General features: G+C 44.9%; 2 protein-coding genes across 3 annotated transcripts in view; one reads left to right on the top strand and one right to left on the bottom strand.

The window, feature by feature from the left end:
* Positions 1–459, top strand: part of LOC102481593 (dnaJ homolog subfamily B member 3) — a 1,078-nt gene extending 619 nt beyond the window's left edge. Inside the window, exon 2 of the mRNA XM_027769357.1 lies at positions 17–459. Within this exon, the coding sequence (XP_027625158.1) occupies positions 17–209 (193 nt within the window). The 3' untranslated portion in view covers positions 210–459. The remainder of the gene's footprint in view (positions 1–16) is intronic.
* The window catches only part of LOC102475126 (UDP-glucuronosyltransferase 1-6), a 67,999-nt gene that overhangs the window by 25,576 nt on the left and 21,725 nt on the right, over positions 1–20,698 (bottom strand). Inside the window, exon 1 of one of the 2 annotated variants that reach the window (XM_014585250.2) lies at positions 3,172–3,195. The exons of the other annotated variant lie outside the window; for it this stretch is intronic. Coding sequence (XP_014440736.1) covers positions 3,172–3,180 — 9 coding nt within the window. The 5' untranslated portion in view covers positions 3,181–3,195. Of the gene's footprint in view, positions 1–3,171; positions 3,196–20,698 lie in introns of those variants that run through there. 2 annotated transcript variants of the gene reach the window in all.

Here is a 20,698-nt window from a genome sequence, read left to right as displayed (position 1 = left end):
TTTCTGCCTCCCCCAGGTGGTGTGGGAGTGGTGCGGCAGGCAGCTTCAAGTCCGTGTCGACTTCCACCGAGATAGTTAACGGCAAAAAAGTCACCACCAAGAGAATCATTGAGAATGGCCAAGAAAGGGTGGAAGTGGAAGAAGACGGAGAGTTAAAGTCCCTGATAATAAACGGCAAAGAGCAGCTGCTCCACATTGACACCAAGTAACGCCGTCTGTCTGACTCCGAGGCACATTTGAGGAATTGCAGGACCTAATTTTAAGATTGCGCGGGAACTCCACTTTCAGAACACCTGCACCCAAGAATCTATAAACAGTAAATGCCAGCAACTATTCTTTGTTACTGTCGGAACCACACGAATAGACCTCTGTTTGTCTTTAAAACTGTTGTACATATCTGTATGAACTTTGCTCTTTATTAAACTTAATCCCAAGGCAGATGATTATTTTGTAGTGCTTGGAAGAAATGCTCATCACAGCGCTTTAAACGTTTTTTTATTTGGAGCACATATTGGTGAAAGATTTTAGTGTACTAGGTCCACTAGGTGGCATGGTGATTAAGGTGCTGGACTTCCATATGCTCCACCATGGCCCAAGTCTCAGACCTGATGGCTTGAAATTTATGCTGGGTATGTGTGCATGCATGTCCATCATCTCAAGGGGAAAATGGAGAAGGCATTGTAGTGTGGCCAACCCTTTGGGAGAGAGTGATTTATTTCTACCTTCTTTCCACCCCACCCCCTTGAGCCCATACACCCTATGGCAAAATCCTAAAAGAAAAACAAGATTTGAGTGTTTAGTAATACTTCAGGCTAGTGAAAATAAAGATCACTTTTAGTTGCACTTAAGTGCTGGTGTTGTTAAGAAGAGTATAACAAATGATCACGTACCTTGTGGCTTGAAACAGTACACAGTTACTCTCTTAAAGTTTTAGTGATCAGAAGTCTGGAATCCACATCACTGGGCTGTAATCAATGTTAGTAGGTGCATGCTCCTTCTTAGAGTGGATGACAAATTATTGAAGTAAATGCCTCAAGGTTACATGGCTAGTTGATGGCATGTGAGCATTGTACTCAACCCTAACTTCTGAAACTACAACAGATCCTGGAAATGTGAAAAAAGTATTTCCATAAGGCTACACAGACTATCCCATTGCCCATGCATGGGACATATATCAAATTAGGCTTATGGGAACCAGCAGATGGCATAATGGTTACATTGCTGAACTCCCATGTACTTGACTATGCTTCAAGTCCCAGACCCAGCAGCTTATAACTCATGCTGGATGTGTTTACAAGTATTCCTAAAATCCCAAGAGGCGAATGGAGGAGAAGGGATTGTGGTGTGGCCATCCCTGCTGAGGGGTGATTTCTCCCTGGCTTTCTATCTCTCTCTGTGTCTCTGCAAGCTCACATGCCCTATACCAAAAATCTCTCTTAAAAAATTAAGTTGATGGAATGCTAAGTCGGAAAAGTGCTTGCACATCAATGTTTATTGCAGCATTATTCACAATTGCCAAGACATGGAACCAATGTAAATGTCCACAAACTGATGAATGGATTGGAAAAGTGTGGCAGATATACTCTATGGAATACTACTCAGTCATAAAAAATAACGAAAACATGACATTTGATAGAAAGTGGTCAGATATGGAGGATCTATTGCTGAGTGAAGTAAGCCAGGCTATGAAAGAAAGATATTGTATGTATCCACTTAATATATACTGACTATCCACACTCTATGGTAGAGAGCGAAATATTGGAGGACATAAAAGCAGTGAAAATACTTAATGAGAATAAGACAGTGTGGGATGGGGGGGTGAAGAAAAGAGGCTCGAGAAAGATAGCAAGAGGACAAAGAGAGAGGCAGGACATTAGTGGGAAACAGATAACAGCTTATTATCTGTTAATGATGACATATAGTATTCTCAACTGGATTGGTCTGAAGTATTTCATGATGGGTAAAGTATTTTTACAAGCAAAATGAGAAATAATTGTTTAAAAAAATAATTGGAATAATGATTGGGAAAAACAAAAGATACTGAATGATGAAGTGGGGAGATAAATGTCTCTGTATTGACTGACATGCGTGGCATTCCTTTTTGAAAAAGCAATGTAATACACTAAAGTTATATGCAATCCAATGTAATATAAACAAGATTATGATGATAATAAATCATTTTAAAAAATTAAGTTGATGAAAATGAGGTTTCAGGTTTCACCTGAACTATCGAATGGGTGGGGCGCCATACACATATCTGGGAAAAGTACTATGCTATTGGCACAGTTTATACACCAAATGACCTTTTGGAGCATGATTCCCTTGGACTATGCATTGCAGTATCTCGTTCCCCCACCACCCCAGTCTTCAATGAGAACGGTTTGCATAAGATTTGTGCACTATAGCAAAAAACTCAAAAAAAAAAAAAAAAAAGTAAAAAAAGAATCTTTGGAAGGTGATTAGAATTAGATTAGATAAGGTTATCAGGGTGGGGTCCCCATGATTAAATAGGATGGTTTTCTCAGAGAGAGACCAGAGCAGACATGCACTTTCACCACCTCATCATGTGATGTCCTGCACCACCAAAGGACTCCACAGAAAGCTCCCACCAGCAAGAAGACCCCCCCCCGCACCAGGTAGTCCTGTGACCTTTCACCTCCAGAACTATAAACTGAATGAACCTTTACTCTTTATGAACTATTTAGTCTCTAGTATTCAGTTATAGCAACAGAAAAAACAAAACACTCTCTTCAAATAGCCATTTTTTTGAGAGATTTTTGCTATAGGGCACGTGTGCTCACCAGAAAAACAGAGAGAGAGAGATGGAAAGCAAGAAATCACCCCCCAGGGGGGACAGCCACACTGCAATCCCTTCTCCTCCATTCTCCTCTCAGGATCTTGGGCACGCACACACTTGAGCCTGATGTGAGTTTAAGCCACCGGGTCTGGGACTCAAAACTGCAGTCAACTACATGGGAGTCCAACAATGTAGCCATTATGCCAACTGCTGATCCTGAAATAGCCATTTTTAAAGAATTATTTAATTTTACTCATGATTATTTTAATTTGACGAGAGAGAGAGTGAGAAAGCAAGCCACCAGGTCTGGGCCTCGAACCATGGTCGGCCATGTAGGAGTCCAATGCCTTACCCACCACACCACCTGCGAGCACCACAACCATTAAATGATCAATCCATTTTTTTCCCCCTCTCACCTCACTCTTTTGAAACAAACCTTTCCCATCTTGGGAAATATTCACCCAACTCTGCTTACCTTTCTAGAAATGTCTAATTCCACCTTCTCATCTGACTTTTTCAATAAATGCAGATTCCTGTCATTCTAGAAACAATCTCATTACTGAATACACTAACATGTTTTCTACCTTCATCTCACTCAAAAATAAGCTTTTATTAAGGTGGAGTTCTCTAAAGGAGCGCCTTGTTTGTTTTTTTTCCACTTAGATGAGAATATCTATGCAAAGCCGGGGAGTGTGCTGCATTTGAAGTATCTATTTGATAAAATTCAGAGGTTTTCTTTGGGGCTTTATGAAAACAAAATTATTCATCGGGACTGATTATATTCCTTATAGGGGGATAGTAACTGACTTAAAGGAAGCAAAGTCTATGAATTTTTTTAAATGAACATTGAAAACAATTAAAAAATGTTACTGCATAAAATTAAACTGATGCTATAAATAGGCTCCTCCAAAGATGCTCTCCCATAATACCTGGGACACAGAGGAGATAAGAAAGCTGTCAGGGGCTGGCAGGTGGCATGGTGGTTAAGGCACTGGACTCCCACATGGCTGTCCACAGTTCAAGTCCCGGACGTAGCAGTTTGCTTTTTCTCTATCTCTCTCCCTCTTTCTCTCTCTCGCTCTCATCATATTGAAGAATTACAATAACTAAATAAATTTTTTTAAAAGAAAACTATGGAATAAGACAAAAGTAATGAATTCTGGAGAATAGCAATCTATGGATGACAAGTGTTCTCAAAGAAGATGCCAGATGAAACGTCAATGGCTTAATGGAGGAAAACATTCAAGCTTTGCGTAAGATCTGTTTAACTTTAGGCTGACTGTCTGTGGTAGGCCAATAATGGCCCCTCAAAGGTGTCCCCATTCTAATCCCTGGACCCTGCAAATACATTACCTTACAGGGCTGAGGGCTTCACATATGTGGTTAAATTAAGGGTCTTGCGATAGGGAGTGTCTTGGATTACCCAGCTGGGTCCAATGTAATCAAAAGGCTTTTATAAGAAAGAGGAAGATGTCACACTGTAACTGTGAAAATGAAAAAGTACCTTAAAGTTCCAAAAGTAAGAGGGTAAAAAAGCCCTTTTAAAAGGATAAAGGAAACAATAATGTAAAAGAATAAACTATCACAGAATGGAAGAAACAAAATCAAATATTTACATTGCGGGAATGATAGAACTCATGTCAAAAGAAACTATCACACTGGAGATTTCTCCATGTTTTGTTTTTTGTTGTTTTTTTTTTTTTTAATTTTTGGAGAGGTTTTTGCTATAGGGCACATGCGCTTGCCAGAAAGTCAGAGAGAGACAGAGAGACAGAAAGTGAGAAATCACTCCCCGGGGAGATGGCCATGCCACAATCCCTTCTCCTCCATTCTTCTCTCGGGATCTTGGGCACACATGCACACGCACCCGGTGTGAGTTTAAACCACCGGGTCCAGGACTCAAACCACAGTCAACTACATGGGAGTCCAGTGACATAGCCACTATGCCAACTGCTGGTCCCTTAAAAATATTTTTAAACGAACTTTTCACACACAAAAAAATACAAGTTAAATGTAAAGAGATACAGGAGGGCCAGCAAGTGGCATGGTGGTTAAGGCACTGGATCAAGTCCCAGACCTGGTGACTTGAAAATCATGCCAGGCGCATGAGCATGCGTACCTAAAATCCTGGTAGGAGAATGGAGGAGAAGGGATTGCAGTGTGGCCTTTCCTCCTGGGGAGGGGAGGAGGGTGATTTCTCATTTTCCCTCTCTCTGTCTCTCTCTGGCAAGCATACCTACCCTATAGCAAAAAACTAAGAAAAGGAAAAATAGAGAGGAAATACGAAAATGACATACGAGTAGCAATACTGGCATTAAATGAGATGTATTGTAAGAGACATTGGGAAGCAAATGCAGGCATGAGACTGAATTGCGTGCTCCAGTCTAGCAGCTATTTGTAAGGGCAAAAACAGCTATTTAAAAATCCCAATATAATTTGAGTAAAATGCAGTTACATAAGGGAATATTTTAAGACACCTTTTCCAGAATTGGGCAGATTTAGTAGAGTTTGTTTTTTAAATAGAAAATATACTATTTTAGGTGCATCTATAAGGTACTTAACCACATTGATCATATAGTAACCTCAGCTACACATGACTATGAGCATCTGAAGTGTGGCTAGTCCGATCGGGACAAACCATAAGTGGAAAATACACGTTAGATTTTGAAGACCTTGCATAGAGAAAGTGTAAAATACCTCGTGAATGATTTTATATTGATGGCTCGTGCTGTAGCCTAGTGGTCAAGGGAGCCGGCTCCTACATGGCTCACAGTGGTTTGAATTCCAGTCCCAGTGACTTGAGAAACACACCTGATGCATGTATTGTGCATGCCCAAATCCCAACAGGATGGAGAAATGGAAAAGAAATTGCAGCATGACCACACCCCATCTGGGGGTGCTTTCTCTCTCTCTCTCTCATAAGTGGACACACCCTCTGGCAATTAAAAAATAAACAAACAAATAAATAACTGTATGTTGAATACATGTTGAAGGTAATATTTGAATATACTTGATTGAATAAAATATATTCTCGAAATGAATTTTAACTGCTTTTGGTTGCTTTATTTTTTTTAGATTTTTTTTGCCATCGGTTGTGTGCTTGTCAGAGACAGACTGAGAGAAGGAAAGTGAGAAATCGACCCTACGGGAGATGTCCATGCCACAATCCCTTCTCTACCATCTTCCTCTCAGGATTTTGGGCATGCATGCACACGTGCCTGGTGTTTTTTAGGCCACTAGGTCCAGGATCAAATGGCAGAGTTGGTCATGTAAGATCCAGCACTTTAACCACCATGCCACCTGGTGGCCACCTATTTGCTTTTTTAACATGCCTACTAGAAGTTATATATTACATATACTTTTTTTTTTTAATTGATAGTAGAGCATGTGCATGTGCACATCAGAATGAGAGAGAGCTGAGCACCCACCATGGATCTGGCCATGCCACAACCCCCACCTACAGCCCTTCAGCCCGTTGGCTCTTAGGCTCTCACATGCACGCCTGGCATGTTTCGGGCTGACCAGGCCAGAGACTTGAACTGCAGTTGCTACATGGGATCTGGCTTCTGTACAGCATGTTACCACTATGCCATGAGCCGGCCTTTACATGTGTAATTATATAGAACTTCTCTGTATTAGAACACAAGGAAATCCTATTAGGAATTTTTTCTTAAGTAGTGACTTCACAAAAAGCATTCTCTCCTGGGAATAATTAAATAATAAAATAAACATTCTCTCATTATAATGCAACGTAACTCTTTTAGAGAGAGAGAGAGAGAGAAATAACCACAAAAAAAATCTTAACTGTATGAAAATTAACTAAGTCTTGTAAATAGCCATTGAATCAAAGAGGAAATCAAAAACTAAAATTTTAAACTATCTGAAAAGGACAGTGAATTTTACCAAAACCTAAAGGACATAGAAAAGGATTTATAACCTTTAAGATCCTTTATTTAAAAAGACCAAATTTGGGACCAGCAGTTGGCATAATAGCTATATTGCTGGACTCCGATGTAGTAGACCATGATTCAAGTCCCGGACCCAGTGGTTTAAACTCACACCAGGCGCATGTGTGTGCATGCCCAAGATCCCAAGAGGGGAATGGAGGAGAAGGGATTGCGGCGTGGTCATCTCTCCGGGGGGGTAGGGGGTGAGGGAGTGGGTGATTTCTCACTTTCTGTCTCTCTGTCTCTCTCTGTCTTTCTTCCTGGCAAGCACACATGCCCTACAGCAAAAACCTCTCAAAAAAAAAAAAAAAGGATCAAATATTTATCTAAGGAAGTTAGAAAAACGACTAAAAACTAGAATAAGATAATTCATTTTAAAATAAATTGAAATTGGGGACCAGCAGGTGGCATGGTGGTTAAGGCACTGGACACTTCCACATGACTGACCATGGTTCAAGTCCCGGACCTGGCGGCTCGCTTTCTCACTTTCTCTCTCTCTCTCTCTCTCTCTCTCTCTGTATGTGTGTGTGTGTGTGTGTGTGTGTGTGTGTGTGTGGTCAAATTAAAATAAAATAAATGAATAAATAAAATTAATTAAAAAAATGAAATAGAAATTAAAAATATCTTCAAAAAAAGATCAGTGGAATCGTTTAATCCATCATAAACCTTAAGTCTAGAAGAAAGAGAGGGAGCAAAAAGATAGGATTTAGGTTTTGGGCTTGTGTGTTTACAGAAAAATTCCATAAACTGTTCAAAAAAGTCAAAGATAAAGGTAAAACACACCAAATAAGTAAAGGGGGGGAACCTTAAAGTAAGAAAGAATTTAATGAACAAAAAAAGGTAATAGTGTACCTACCTCATGTGATACATGGTGAAGACTTAAGGGTGAGAAATCTTTTTTCTAAAGAATTTTTTATTTTATTTTATTTACTATTATTCCATTTCTAAATTTTTTATTTTATTATTTTTATGCATTTGATTGCTATATATGATTTGGCTTACAAAGAGAATTTACTCAACATGAAATACACCTCATACCAGTTCAGTTGAGAATACTATACACATTATCTTTCACGCACCAAATAAATTGCACACACGTGCCTAAGAGCTACCGTTGCCAAGTGGTACACCTGCAGTGCTGGGCACCTTCAACTGGATTAGTAATCATGACAATACATGATAATTATTGGGTACTCACTAGGCAACAGCAAAGGTATAATGGTTAGGTCATCTGCCCAAGGTCATCCAGCTAGAAAAATGGGAGGATTTGAGCCAATGAAGTTAATTCTAGAGAATTCATTCACATGAAAAACTAAAAGCAATCATTACATTTTTACTGCCTTTCGACTTTTCAAGATTTTTACAAGTATATATTCATATATATGTGGGCATATATGTATAATTAAGTTGCATAGTGAAAAAAGAAAACCAAGTAGAACAGATATCTTGTGGTTTGGTCAAAAACAAAAATTAAATTTAGAATCCCTTGTAATAATACACATATAAATAGGAAAAAGCATGAAAGTAATAATACAGATACTATAAAAGATCTAAAGTCATGGATAAATTAAGTAAAAGTGTTACAAATGGGCTGAATCCTCTCTCCAAAAAAACTCACTCAATACAGTAAGAATTGCTCCCAAGAGTCTTACTTCAATTCAGTCCAGATATTCAGGCTGCTATGGTTTTAATGTCCACTCTAAAACTCAGGTTGAAATTAATCAATGTTGTAAGAGTATTGGGAGGTAGGGCCTTTAAGAGGTAATCAAGGTTGAGGCCAGCAGATAGTATAATGGTTACATCACTGGACTCCCAGATAGTCAACTGTGGCTCGAGTCCCAGACCTGGCTTAAACTCACTCTGGGCAAGTGTGTATGCATGCCCAAAATCTCAAGAGGAGAATGGAGGAGAAGAGATTGCGGTATGGCCATTCCCTCAAAGGAGGTGATTTCTCGCTTTCTGTCTCTCTTGTTTTCTGTCTCTCTGCCTCTCTACCAAGCACACGTGCCCTACAGCAAAACTCTATTTTTTTTTTTTTGGAGAGGGTTTTGCTATAAGGCACATGCGCTCGCCAGAAAGACAGAGAGAGACAGAGAGACAGGAAGTGAGAAATCACCCCCCAAGGGGGATGGCCATGCTGCAATCCCTTCTCCTCCATTCTCCTTTCAGGATCTTGGGCACGCACACACATGCTCCCGGTATGAGTTTAAGCCATCGGGCCTGGGACTCAAACCGCGGTCGGCTACATGGGAATTCAGCGACATAGCCATTATGCTAACTGCTGGTCCCGCAAAACTCTATTAAAGAAAAAACAAAAAAAAAAGAAGGTGATCAGGGCATGAGGGCTCCACCCTCCAAATGGATCAATGTTGTTATTGTGAGTGTGGATTAGTTATTTCAAGGGTGAGCTCCTGATAAAAGGTAAGTTTGGCCCATTTTCTTTTCGTCTTGTTTTCTCACTGTCCCTCCACTTTTGCCAAGAACTAAAGCATCACAAAGACCCTCCCCAGATGCCAGCACTGTGCTCTTGGACTTTGCTGCCTCCAGAATGATGAGCTAAATAAGCTTCTATTGTTTGTAAATTTAGAACCGCCTATGGTATTCTGTTACAGCTGCAGAAAACCAAGTAATACTCGGGGTTACCGTAAGACGCCTCTGAAATTCTTGGCACAGGAATTGATCCTACTGCGGGACTTACAGTGAGGTGGGTTGGGGCTGGGGCTGTGGTCAACTCCTCCTAAGAAACCTTTCCCTTTGTAGACTCCTGTCACTCCATCACTGCCCTCGCCTTCTCTGGCTACAGGCTCACAGGTAATCCCCTCTCCAGCCCCTCCACCAGCCCTTGATGACCTCCCCATCCCAAGCAGAAGACCCAGTTGACACACAGCCTACGTGACGCTTCCCAGCTCTGGTATGTCCCCACATTGCACACCACACACTCCTGGGCAGAAAACCCATCAGCACAGCCTCTTTCTGAAAAACGAGACTCAGTTGTTTCAGTCTCTGATCACAAAGACTCTCATCTTCATTGTCTCATGTCTACTTTGAAATTTCTACTTGCTTTGAGTGCTTAGTCCCCTGTGACCACACAGCTATCCCTTCAAAGACAGGACCGCTAAAAACTATCATGTCAACAATTCCAATTTGCTAGTTCCTTTACCCTTCTACCGAAAACCTGCAAGCAGCCCCGCCATGGCTTGGTCCATAATTCAATGTCTGCAGTCCTGCACGGCTGACGGCAGTCGCACCCCCATAAAGACCATGCCTTTCCAATGGACAGTCTTGGTCAAGTCACCCATTGCTGTCAGTCCTATTACAGATCATTCCCCATCTCTCATTCCTCCCAGTGAGCACTGCGAACCTTCCGTTCACTCCTGGAGACACCTTAGCCAGGTGCCTCACCGAGGAGGACTAGACGGTGAGAGGTAGAAATCTCTGAAGGATGAGTAGATAAATAAGCACTTATAAGTTTTGTTTATTTGTTTGAGGTTTTTTGTTTGTTTGGGGTTTTTTGAGAAAGACTTTTTGCTATAGGGTGCGTGTGCTCACCGGAGAGACAGAGCAAAAAATCACCCCCTGGGAACCAGCAATTAGCGTAATGGTTATGTCACTGGACTCCCACGTAGTCGACCGCGGTTCGCCCGGACCTGGTGGCTTAGAACTCACGCCAGGCGCATGTGCATGTGTGCCCAGGATCCCGAGAGGAGAATGGAAGAGAAGGAATTGCGGCGTGCCCACCCCCCGGGGGGGGTGATTTCTCGCTTTCTGTCTCTATGTCTCTGTCTGTCTGGCGAGCACACGCGCCCTATAGCGAAAACCTCTAAAAAAGGAAAAAAATCACCCCCCCAGGAGGGCCACACCACAATCATTCTCCTCTCATGACTTGGGGCACTCAGACACACATGCCTGGCATGAGTTTCAAGCTGCCAGATCCAGGACTCGAACCATGGTTGGCCACATGGGAGTCCAGTGCCTTAACCACTATTTACTGGCCCCTGTTTGTTTTTAATGTGTTCTGCCTAGAACACAACTAGATAAATGCCACAGCCTGGAGGGGAGAGATGGAGTGCTCCGAGGGGAAGAGCTGTGGATTACAAAAGGATAGACAGAGAAAAGCAGGGATTGGGTGGACCAGGCCTCTCTGATGGAGGTCACCTTGGCCCTGAGTCATTCTGTGCTCCTTCTTTCATAGGGGAGGTAAAGCCCCGTGCTTTCTGTATTGACTGCAGCTATGGGGCATCGGAACCGGCCTCTCCTGGCCTTCTCTGGCTAACGCTCAGCTCTCTTCTATATGTGCCGCCCAGCAGTGAATGATGTCTTTGTTTAGAGCTTTCACTTGTCCTGCAGCGTCAGCACAAGACTGTATCTGCTTTAAGATGCTCTCTGCAGATAAAGACGCCAGTCCACACCTGAGATAGTAGCTTCCTCTTGACACAGTTAATGCCCCCAGCAAAGACCATGTGGAGCATGACCAGCCTGGGATAGTCCGTCACAAAGTCTCCTCTGAATCGCCACACAGAGCCACAGCTGATAATACTCACCAATGACAGCTCTTTCTGAAAACGCTCAGAGGCGAGGCTTACATGAGGAGCGAGGACATAAAGGCCCAGGGGCAGAGACAGGGAGAGCAATCTCCTGACCCTCGGCAGGAATGTCACAGTTTGAATTCTGTGTTAACAACTGGGACTATACTGGGAGGGGTTTGGACACTGCGTGCCCGCAAAGTGTAGGTCACATAGAATAGAGCTCACAGAAAACGCAGCAGGAACTGGCAGGTGCTTAGCCAGCGCTCCACACAGGGGTGGGGGTGTCAGTTAAAACCACTAAAGAAGTGGCGCTCAGGCACCTGGTCAGGGCCTCGTTGTGCACAAGCCCCTCACGAGATCTGAGAATAATCACAGATTTTTCAAAAAATGGCTTCAGACTTTTTTTTCAAAGCACAGGTGACCAGCCCACAGCAGGAGGAGATTCAGTTCATCCTGGGTGTACGGAATGCGGTAGGTTTGCGGGATAAAAGAGACTTCTCCTTCAATGTGCCCGTTCACCTCCGGTGTGAGGACCAGGACCTGGTGGTGGGGTGGGGAGCCCCCACTCGGCCTCCCACATGCTGAGCCAGAGGCCGCCATCTGTGGGCACCACCAGCACCTTCCCGGCCTCACCCCGGCCCAGCCCACACCAGGAGGAGCAGTACCATGAACCCTCGCAGGGGCACCTGCTGTCTGGCAGCCACCCTGGCAGCTCACTCTGAGCACCACACTGACCCTCCTGCTCTCATTGTCTTTATTATCTCATCCTGAGCCAAAGAGCAAAACAGCGAGTCATTGGAAGGCAGGGTTAATCATTGTGGGAGAAATCTATCCCTGTCTCTCCTGGGCCCTCTGCCTCCAAGTCGTGGGAAAACTCGTCTGACCCTGCTGCTCTCCCTAGGGAACATCCTAGTTCACTCTTGTTTTCCACCCAGTTCCCTGAACAAGGCTATGGCTCCCTGCTGAATTTCATGGCCTCCCACTTCACTGTTAACCCTGCTCTATCAGGCGTAGTTGACTCGTGTGTGGAGCCACCCAGCGCTGCCTCCTAACCACAGCCTCTCTGCTGAGCGTGCCGTTTGACTGCTCTGAAGACTTTCTTCCCACACTTGAGGAACACAGAGCTCATCATTTGCGGATCCCCTAGCTCAACTTTCCAGCTGGAGAGAGCGAACGTGGAGCCGTTCCAAGGGCAGGACCCCACACAACCACGCGGTTCTCGCACCCACGAGGCCGGTCCTGCTCCAGAAAGCGACTCCGTGTGTGCTCAGCAAAATGGTGGTGCCCTCTTTTTCCTGTCTGCCTGGGGATGTGTGAGCAAGTTCTGGGCTGTCCATTGCTGCTTGTGGCACCGGTACCTTCCCTTTGGGAGGCAGTTCCCGCACCTTAGAGACCCAGGTGGCTAGCAGGCTCCACCGAGGGGCAAGCATGTTCAGGTCAAGGTGCTTCCTAGTCAGCAGCTCCCACTCTGCAGGGTTGAAGTCCAGAATGCTGGGTCTCTCATTTCCTCTCCAACAGTAACTTCTCCGCTCTATTTTCCTGGATTCTGATTTTACCCCAACCCCAAAACTCTGTGCTTTCCACCCAAACTCCTTTTCTGTTCTTCTAGCCACAGGACAAATCTTATCATCTCTGCCCCCCATTGACTTCCACCCGAAGGCATGCAAATGGCTCAGAGGCAGCACCTGTCCTGGGTGAAGTGCAGAAAGTGCCAGAGCAGAGTGGATGGAGGGGGTGAGGGAGGCAGCCCTGCATGTTGTCCCTGCTGCAGCTGCAGCTGCTGCTCTTGTATTAGCAAGGGAGGATGCCTTCTCCATTCCCAGTCCCCACAGCCTCTGGGGTAGGAGCAGTGAGCTTCTGGGTCTGGGACCTCCCTCTCCTGCTGAGGACTTAGCAGTCTTTCCTACTCACACAGCTCTAAGGGCGGTGGCCACCTGTCGGAGAGTGTACCAGGGCCACATTGGCTGTCTTCACAGCGAGGACCCTCTGTGTGTTCACAACTCAGCCTGCAGACGAATCGCAAGCCATGTAAGAAGATCTACGACACCCAGGAATCGGTGACAGTGGCAGTGTTTGCTCTGCTCTGACTAGCCCAAGTCTAGACTAGGACAGGCGAAGAGGCACACAACAGATACTTACCATGGAAGATTCTTGATTTCATCCCAAATGAAGCTATAGGTTGAAGCAAGGGGTTTTAACATGGCCAAATAAAACCAGATCTTAAAGTTCACCTAGAAGTGTTTCCATCTTCTGATAATAGAGGCATCCCTCCCATCAGACCAAGGCTTTGACAGATAATGAGTATAACCCTTGCAAAAAAATTTTTTTTTAAGTTTTACCATAGGGCATGTGCATGAGAGAAAATGAGAATCACCCCCACAGGAGGGATGGCCATGCCGCAATCCCTTCTCCTCCATTCTCGTCTTGGGATTTTGGGCATGAATGTACACATGCCCAGCAGGACTTTCAAGCCACCAGATCTGTGGTTTGAACCATGATTGGCCAAGTGCAATTCCGATGCCTTAGCCGCCATGCCACCTGCTGGCCCTTGTTTGTGGTAGGCCAAAACAGAGGAGGAAGGAAGAACAGAGAGTGTCCCATGTTTCGGGCTCTTTGCATGATGGCTGGGCACACTGGTGCCACACCAAGCCACTCAAACGCCGTCTTAATTTTTTTTTTTTAAGTTTTCTTTCTTTCATGAGAGTAAGAGGCAGAGAGAGAAGGGCAAGCACCCATGACAAACTCTCACGCCATTCGCCACACCCCCTAGCCTTCCCAGCCCACCACGGTCATGGATCAGAGGCCCTCACATGCTAGGAGGGGGTTTATGGGGGAACCAAACCCACGATCCTCCATGTGAACCTGGCTTCCTTGGGCAGCTCACTGCCACTGTGCCACTGAGCCGGCCCTATTAAATGCTTCGATGTGCTCTGCCCACCTGGCACAGAGGTGCGGACGTGGCAGGAAGCATTTGGAGAGGGCAATCCGCCTGATTCCGGCTACAGCAGGGAGTGTGCGGAGCAGCCAGCAGGAGGTGGGCGAGCACAAGGAGTACACTCCTTTCCAAGCACCAAGCGCTGGTGGCTCCGAGCAATAAATGTGTGTGTTCTCTCAGGCCCAGAGGCCGAAGTCCCAGTCCAGATGTCAGCAAGATGCTCGCTGAAAGTTCCAAGGGGACACCTTTCTTCTCTACGAGGGCCTGGTGCCTATGGCCCCTGCCAGTCTCCTTGGCTTGGCCCGAGTCACTCCACTCTCATAACCTGGAGCGCGGGCTGTATTGTCTCATGTCTCCTCTTTGCCCCATCTTTGCACTCAAACGTCCCTTTTTTTAAAAAATAAATATTTATTTAATTTTGTTTATTATTATTATTATTCAATTGGCTATAGGGCAATTGTGTGAGACAGAATGAGAAAGCAAGCCACCAGGTCTAAAATTCTATTTTTTTTTTAATCGGGTAATATGTTTTCATTGCTTAAGCAGTCTCATGCAATATATTTATTTAACAGCTTTATAGAGATATAATTCATTCCCTCAAAGTATACAGTTCAACGGGTTTTTAGTGTACTCAGAGCTGTCCAATCATCATCATAATCAGCCTTTTCATCACCCAGAAAAAAAAACCCCTACCTGCGAGCAATCATGTACATTTCTTTCCAAGCCCCCACCCCCGGTCAATCAGTAATTACTTGCCATCTCTACAGATTCATCGACTTAAGTGGAATCACACAACATGTGGCTCTTCGTGACTCGCTTCTCACACACGACATATTTTCAAGAAGGTTCATAGAGGGAACCAGCAGTTAGCGTAATGGCTATGTCGCTGGACTCCCACGTGGTCGACCGTGGTTCATGTCCTGGACCCAGTGGCTTAAAACTCACGCCAGGCGCGTGTGTGTGCGTGCCCAAGATCCCAGAGGAGAATGGAGGAGAAGGGATTGTGGCGTGACCATCCTCCCTGAGGGGTGATTTTTCGCTTTCTGTCTCTATGTCTCTCTCTGTCTGTCTGGCGAGCGCACGCGCCCTATAGCGAAAACCTCTCAAAAAAAAAAAAATGAAAGTGCTATAAAAAAAAAAAAGAAGGTTCATAGAGACTGCAGTTGAAGGACTGTCCCCTTGGGGAGAGATATTTTCTTGGTTCCCTATATTTCTTGTGCCTCTGTGATGGTTTCTGATCATCTGATGGATTATACATTACTTCCTACTTTCTTGGAGTTGATTCTGAGTGTTAGAGGTGTGCAGGAGATGACCTGCAATATTTCTGCAGTTCTATTTCCCTGATCCTCACCAAGCAACCTGCACTTTTGTCAATGGAACTGGATATCCTTGTTTTTTTTTCTTTTCTCTCCCCCCCCCTCTTTTTTTTTTTTTTTTTTTTTGTTTTGTTGGGGAGAGGTGTTTCTTTTTTGCTATAGGGTGCGTAGAAAGACAGACAGAAAGAGAGAAATCACCCCCCGGGGAGGGATGGCCACGCTGCAATCCCTTCTTTTCCATTCTCCTCTCAGGATCTTGGACACACACACACATGTGCCCGGTGTGAGTTTAAGCCACTGGGTCTGGGACTCAAACCACAGTCGACTACGTGAGAGTACAGCGACATAGCCATTACGACAACTGCTGATCGCATGGCCTTAGGTTCTAGGGAATAAATGCACCAGACTGAGCTGAGGGGTTTCAACTAAGAATTCAGAGTTGTGTGGGAGGAGATGAGCCACATTCGCTGTAATAACTCTGTTTCTCCCTGCTGCTCTCTTTACAGTCTCTCCTCTCTGAGTCTCAGTCATTTGGTCATATATTCATGTTTGGCTAATTTGTTGGAGATTTCTGCTACAGTAAGCTCATAAGCTTTACTTTACTGCGAGGTACTTCTATGCCTATTTCTCCTCTAGTACTGTGTTTTGCAATGAGGTATCCACAGAAAGAGATTTGAATTCAGATTTATGAAGATGAGTTTCTCCGTTTCTGTAGCAGTTGAGTGGGGGTTGAGTTTTTCTATGACCTTAAAGGTATTCAGATGTTTCCCTACTGTGCACCTAGACCTGTCTAGACAATGCATGAAAGCTGATAAGTAAGGTTAGAAAGGTTTAAAAGGGGGGGGGGCAAAAGTAAGGCAAAACAAAACAAAAACAGTTAAAATAGGGAATTTTTGTTTCCTTTTTTTAAAAATGGCAAAAAGGAAAGCCACATGGTGCACTAGCATGCCATACAAAAGGGGCAGGGCCAGGCCCACCTAAGATGCACATGGATTCTGAAATCAGCAACAGGAAGGAGAGGTCAGAGACAAGAGACAGCACTTACAGATGAGACAGAGAGACAGAGACAAAAAGAAGACAGAACCCCCCCCCCCATGTTGCTTTGCTAGGTGTTGGGCTGGAAGGAGAGGTTTGGAGTAGAGGCTTTCTGGTTAAAGGGGCTGGACCCACCTCAGATGCACGTGGATTCTCACTTTGCTAGGTGTTGGGCTGGAAGCCAGGTCTGGGATTCAAACCGTGGCTGACCATGTGGGAGTCTTACACCTTAACCACCAGGCCAAATTTCCCTTTATAGAATAACACCAGTCATATTGGATTAGAGCCCACCCTGATGACTTTTTATCTTGATCATTTCTGTAAAGACCCCGTCTCTAAATGAGGTCATCTTCTGAGGTAGGGAGGGCAGGACTTCAATATAGCTCTCTGCGTGGGTCATGATGTAGCCCATAACAAGGGCCCAAGCCATTCCCAGCCTTGTGTGCTAAACTGGGGGCCTGAGCTTCATCCCAAAGGCCAGTAAAGCCATCGAAAGAGGCATGTACAAGTTTTCCCCTCTTGCCAAGGAGTGGAGAATGAGGGAGTACCATTTGGAAGCTGTTTTGGCAGCTAGTCTGGCATAGAACGCATCAGAGGTGCAGTAAGGGGGAAGTCCACCAGGGGGCGCTCTGAGCTCGGGGGCAGCACAGACAGGCTGGGCGCAGAGAAGGTGGGTCTCTCCACCACGACACCCTGAACTGCCAGGGAAGGACGTTCCCCTGAAATTGTGGGTTCACAAGACGCTAGAAAGAGAGCCTCAGCTGTGGGTGAGACATCTCAGCCCCACCTTGCTATATGCCAACACCTAGGAAGCACCCTTCTGGTGAGCTTGGGGTGAGAGTAAAAAAATGCCGAGTGTTCTTGTCACCTTAAAGAGGCCGCCCCTCATCCTCGATTAAGGCAGTGCCACTGTGTTTAGACATCGGTGCCATCTGAGTTCCAGTCACCCGTCTCCCACTTGGAGGTCCTTGGGAGAGCTGGATATGTGGGAGAACAGTGATGCACTCAGGGAGAACAGGACGCCGACGCGGAGAAGCACACATTCCTGGTGCCGGGAGGCATTAGGAGATGTGGAGCCGTCAGCTCCAGGGTCTGGAGTCCAGCGGAGCTCCAGGACGGACAGGTAACGGGGAGCCATCTGCATATGGTGCTGTTTGAGGCCATGGGTATCAGTGAGCTCACCCCAGAAAATCCAGAGATAGATCAAAGCACCCTGGGGACCAGTAGGTGGCATAATGGTTATATCACTGGACTCTCACATTGTCCACCACAGTTCGAGTCCCAGACTGACAGCTTAAAACTCACACTGGGCATTTGTACGTGCCTAGGATCCTGAGCGGAGAATGGAGAAGGGATCGTGGCATGTTCATCCTCCCTGGGGGGATGATTTCTTGCTTTCTGTCTCTCTCTCTCTGTCTCTCTGGCAAGCACATGTGCCCTACAATAAAAATCTCCCTAAAAAGAAAAGAGAGGGAAAGAAAAGAAAAAGGCACCCCTCCAGCCTGACCCCTGAGTGAGAGTGTCCCCTCTGCCAGATGTGGACTTAACATTAAAAACTAGGACTGTTAAGTGTTTTAAGGGAAACATAAAGCCAATCTTCATACCAGGTATAGGCAACAATTTCTTGAGATAGGACACAAAGGGACTAGCAGATGGTGTGGTGGTTAAGGCACTGGATTCCCACATGGCCAACCACAGTTTGAGTCTCGGATCTGGTGGCTTGAAAATCACAGTAGGCACATGTGTGTGCATGCCCCAATTCCCAGGAGGAGCACAGAGAAGGGACCGTAGTATGGCCATGCCCCCCGAGGTGATCTCTCACTTTCCCTCTCACTGTCTCTCTCTCTCTGTCTCTCTCAGGTAAGTGCATGTGCCCTGTGACAAAAAAGATAGGATACGATTTTTTTTTTCCTACAATGAGCTCAGCTGGTGCAGCTGGTAGCAAAGTGAGTGATGGAAGCCACGTGGCTGACCATGCCCCAGATCCTGATGGCCCAGAGGGAAGGAAGTTTTCAGCACTGGGAGGCCCTGTAGGGTGTCTCTGCCTCCCCACTTTGTGCACACAAATCTGTTCTCACTAACTCTTTTTTAAATCGCTAAAATGAACCTCACAAAATTTAAAACTTTTGTTCTTTGATAATGTTTTATTTTTATTTTTTTAATTTTGCCATGTTGGGGCCAGCAGGTGGCATAGTGGTCTGAACTCCCACATGGCTGACCACAGTTCGGGAACCAGTGGTTTCAAAGTCATGCCGGGCACATGTGCATGTGTGCCCAAGGTCCCAAGAGGAAAATGGAGGAGGGATTGCAGCATAGCCATCCCCCTGGTGGGGGCAGTGATTTCTCAAGTTCTCCCACTCTCTCTGTCTCTGTCCATATCTCTCTCCAGTGAGCACACACACCCTAAGGCAAAAACCTCTACACAAATAATAAATAAATAAATGATACTATAGGGCACATGTGCTTGCCAGAGGAAGATCAGAGAGAGAAAGCACCTCCCAGGTGGGATGGCCACACTGCCATCCCTTCCCCTTCATTCTCCTCTAAAGATTTTGGGTGTGAATGCACACATGTGCCACAGGTTTTTCAAGCCACCGGGTCTAGGACTTGAGCCGCATAGTTGGCTATGTGCAATCCAGCCACCTTAATCACCATAGCACTGGTTGGCCCTGATTTTGTTTTTAAAAAATGAAAAAAGTAAGCCACACACAAGAAGAAAACATCAGTAAACACATCTAACAAAGGACTTCCGTCCAAGATATACAAGGAATCCTCACAATTCAAAAGTAAGAAGTCAAATAACCCAATAAAAATAGGCAGAAGGGCGGGCAGGGTGCTGCAGTTAGACACTATGCAGAAGTCCCACACGGCACACAGGGGTTCAAGTCCTGGGCCCAACCGCTGAAAAAACATGCCAGGCCAGCATGTGTGTGCTGGAAGAAAGACGAGGGAAAGGACCATGCCTTACTGCCCCGTTGGGGATACTCGGCGTGTGTGCTCTCTTTCTCTCTCATGCACTCATGTCCTCTGGCATTAAAAAAAGGGGGGGGGGCAAAAAATGTGAAGAAACACTTTTTAAAAGAAGATGTGCAGAAGAAAATTCCTCATGGCTCCCGTGAACTAGTCAATTCAGGGTACAAGAGAAATGAAGATTTTCTACTGATAATTCAGCTTCCGGCAAACAAGCTAGTGTGATGGATCTAAGGGCACTGTAGCTAAACATCCAAATGCTTTTAGGGTTAACATATTCTTCAATAGCTACTGAATCTGCTGCACCTGCGATCACAACAGAACAGCAAAGAGATTCTAGATCGCCTCCTTCTGCTTGCTCCTGAACACTCAGGTTGAACTTCAGGAATTCGAAAGAAACACACCATCCATCAGATCACAAGAAATCACCACAGGACCACAAGAAATACGGGAAAGCAAGAAAATACCTCTCCTCCAACGGAAAAGAATAACTCCTCTTCATCCACAAGCAGTTCAAGGGAAATAATGGAAATGTCTGATAAAGAATTTAGAGCATTCATAATGGCGAAGCTAACAGAGATGGAAGAGAAGAGACACAATGAACTGCAGAAGAGAAAGGAGAAAGAAGTTGACGAGTTCCAGGAAGTGAGGAAATTCTTGCAAGATCTAAAGGAGGAATTGCACACTTTACAAAAGAATCAAATGGAACTGTTAGAAACGAAATTTATAATACAGGAAGTCAAAATCTCCCTTGAAAGTATTAAAAGCAGACTAGATCATACAGAAAATAGAATCTCAGATGTAGAAGAGAAAATTGCTGGCCTAGGAAAATCCACCACAAAGACTGAGAAAATGGCCCAACAATTTGAGAATAATATACGAGAAGTACTGGATACCATCAAATGTCCAAACATCCAGATAACTGGCATTCCAGAAGTTGAAGAGACCCATAAGGGCATTGATAATCTAGTCCATGAAATCCTGCAAGAAAACTTTCCAAACCTAGAGAGGCATTCTAAGATCCAGTCCCAAGAAATACAAAGGACTCCAAATAGAATCAATCCAAGAAGATCTTCTCCAAGACACATTATAGCCAGGTTGACCAAAACCACAGACAAAGACAAGATACTAAGATTGGCAAGAGAAAAACATCAAGTTACCTACAAAGGACA

Source organism: Tupaia chinensis, unplaced genomic scaffold, assembly GCF_000334495.1.
Source record: "Tupaia chinensis unplaced genomic scaffold, TupChi_1.0 Scaffold149383_1, whole genome shotgun sequence".
Taxonomy (NCBI): Eukaryota; Metazoa; Chordata; class Mammalia; order Scandentia; family Tupaiidae; genus Tupaia; species Tupaia belangeri.
The sequence above is the reverse complement of the archived record's forward strand: the minus strand, read 5'-3'. Positions and strand labels throughout refer to the sequence as shown.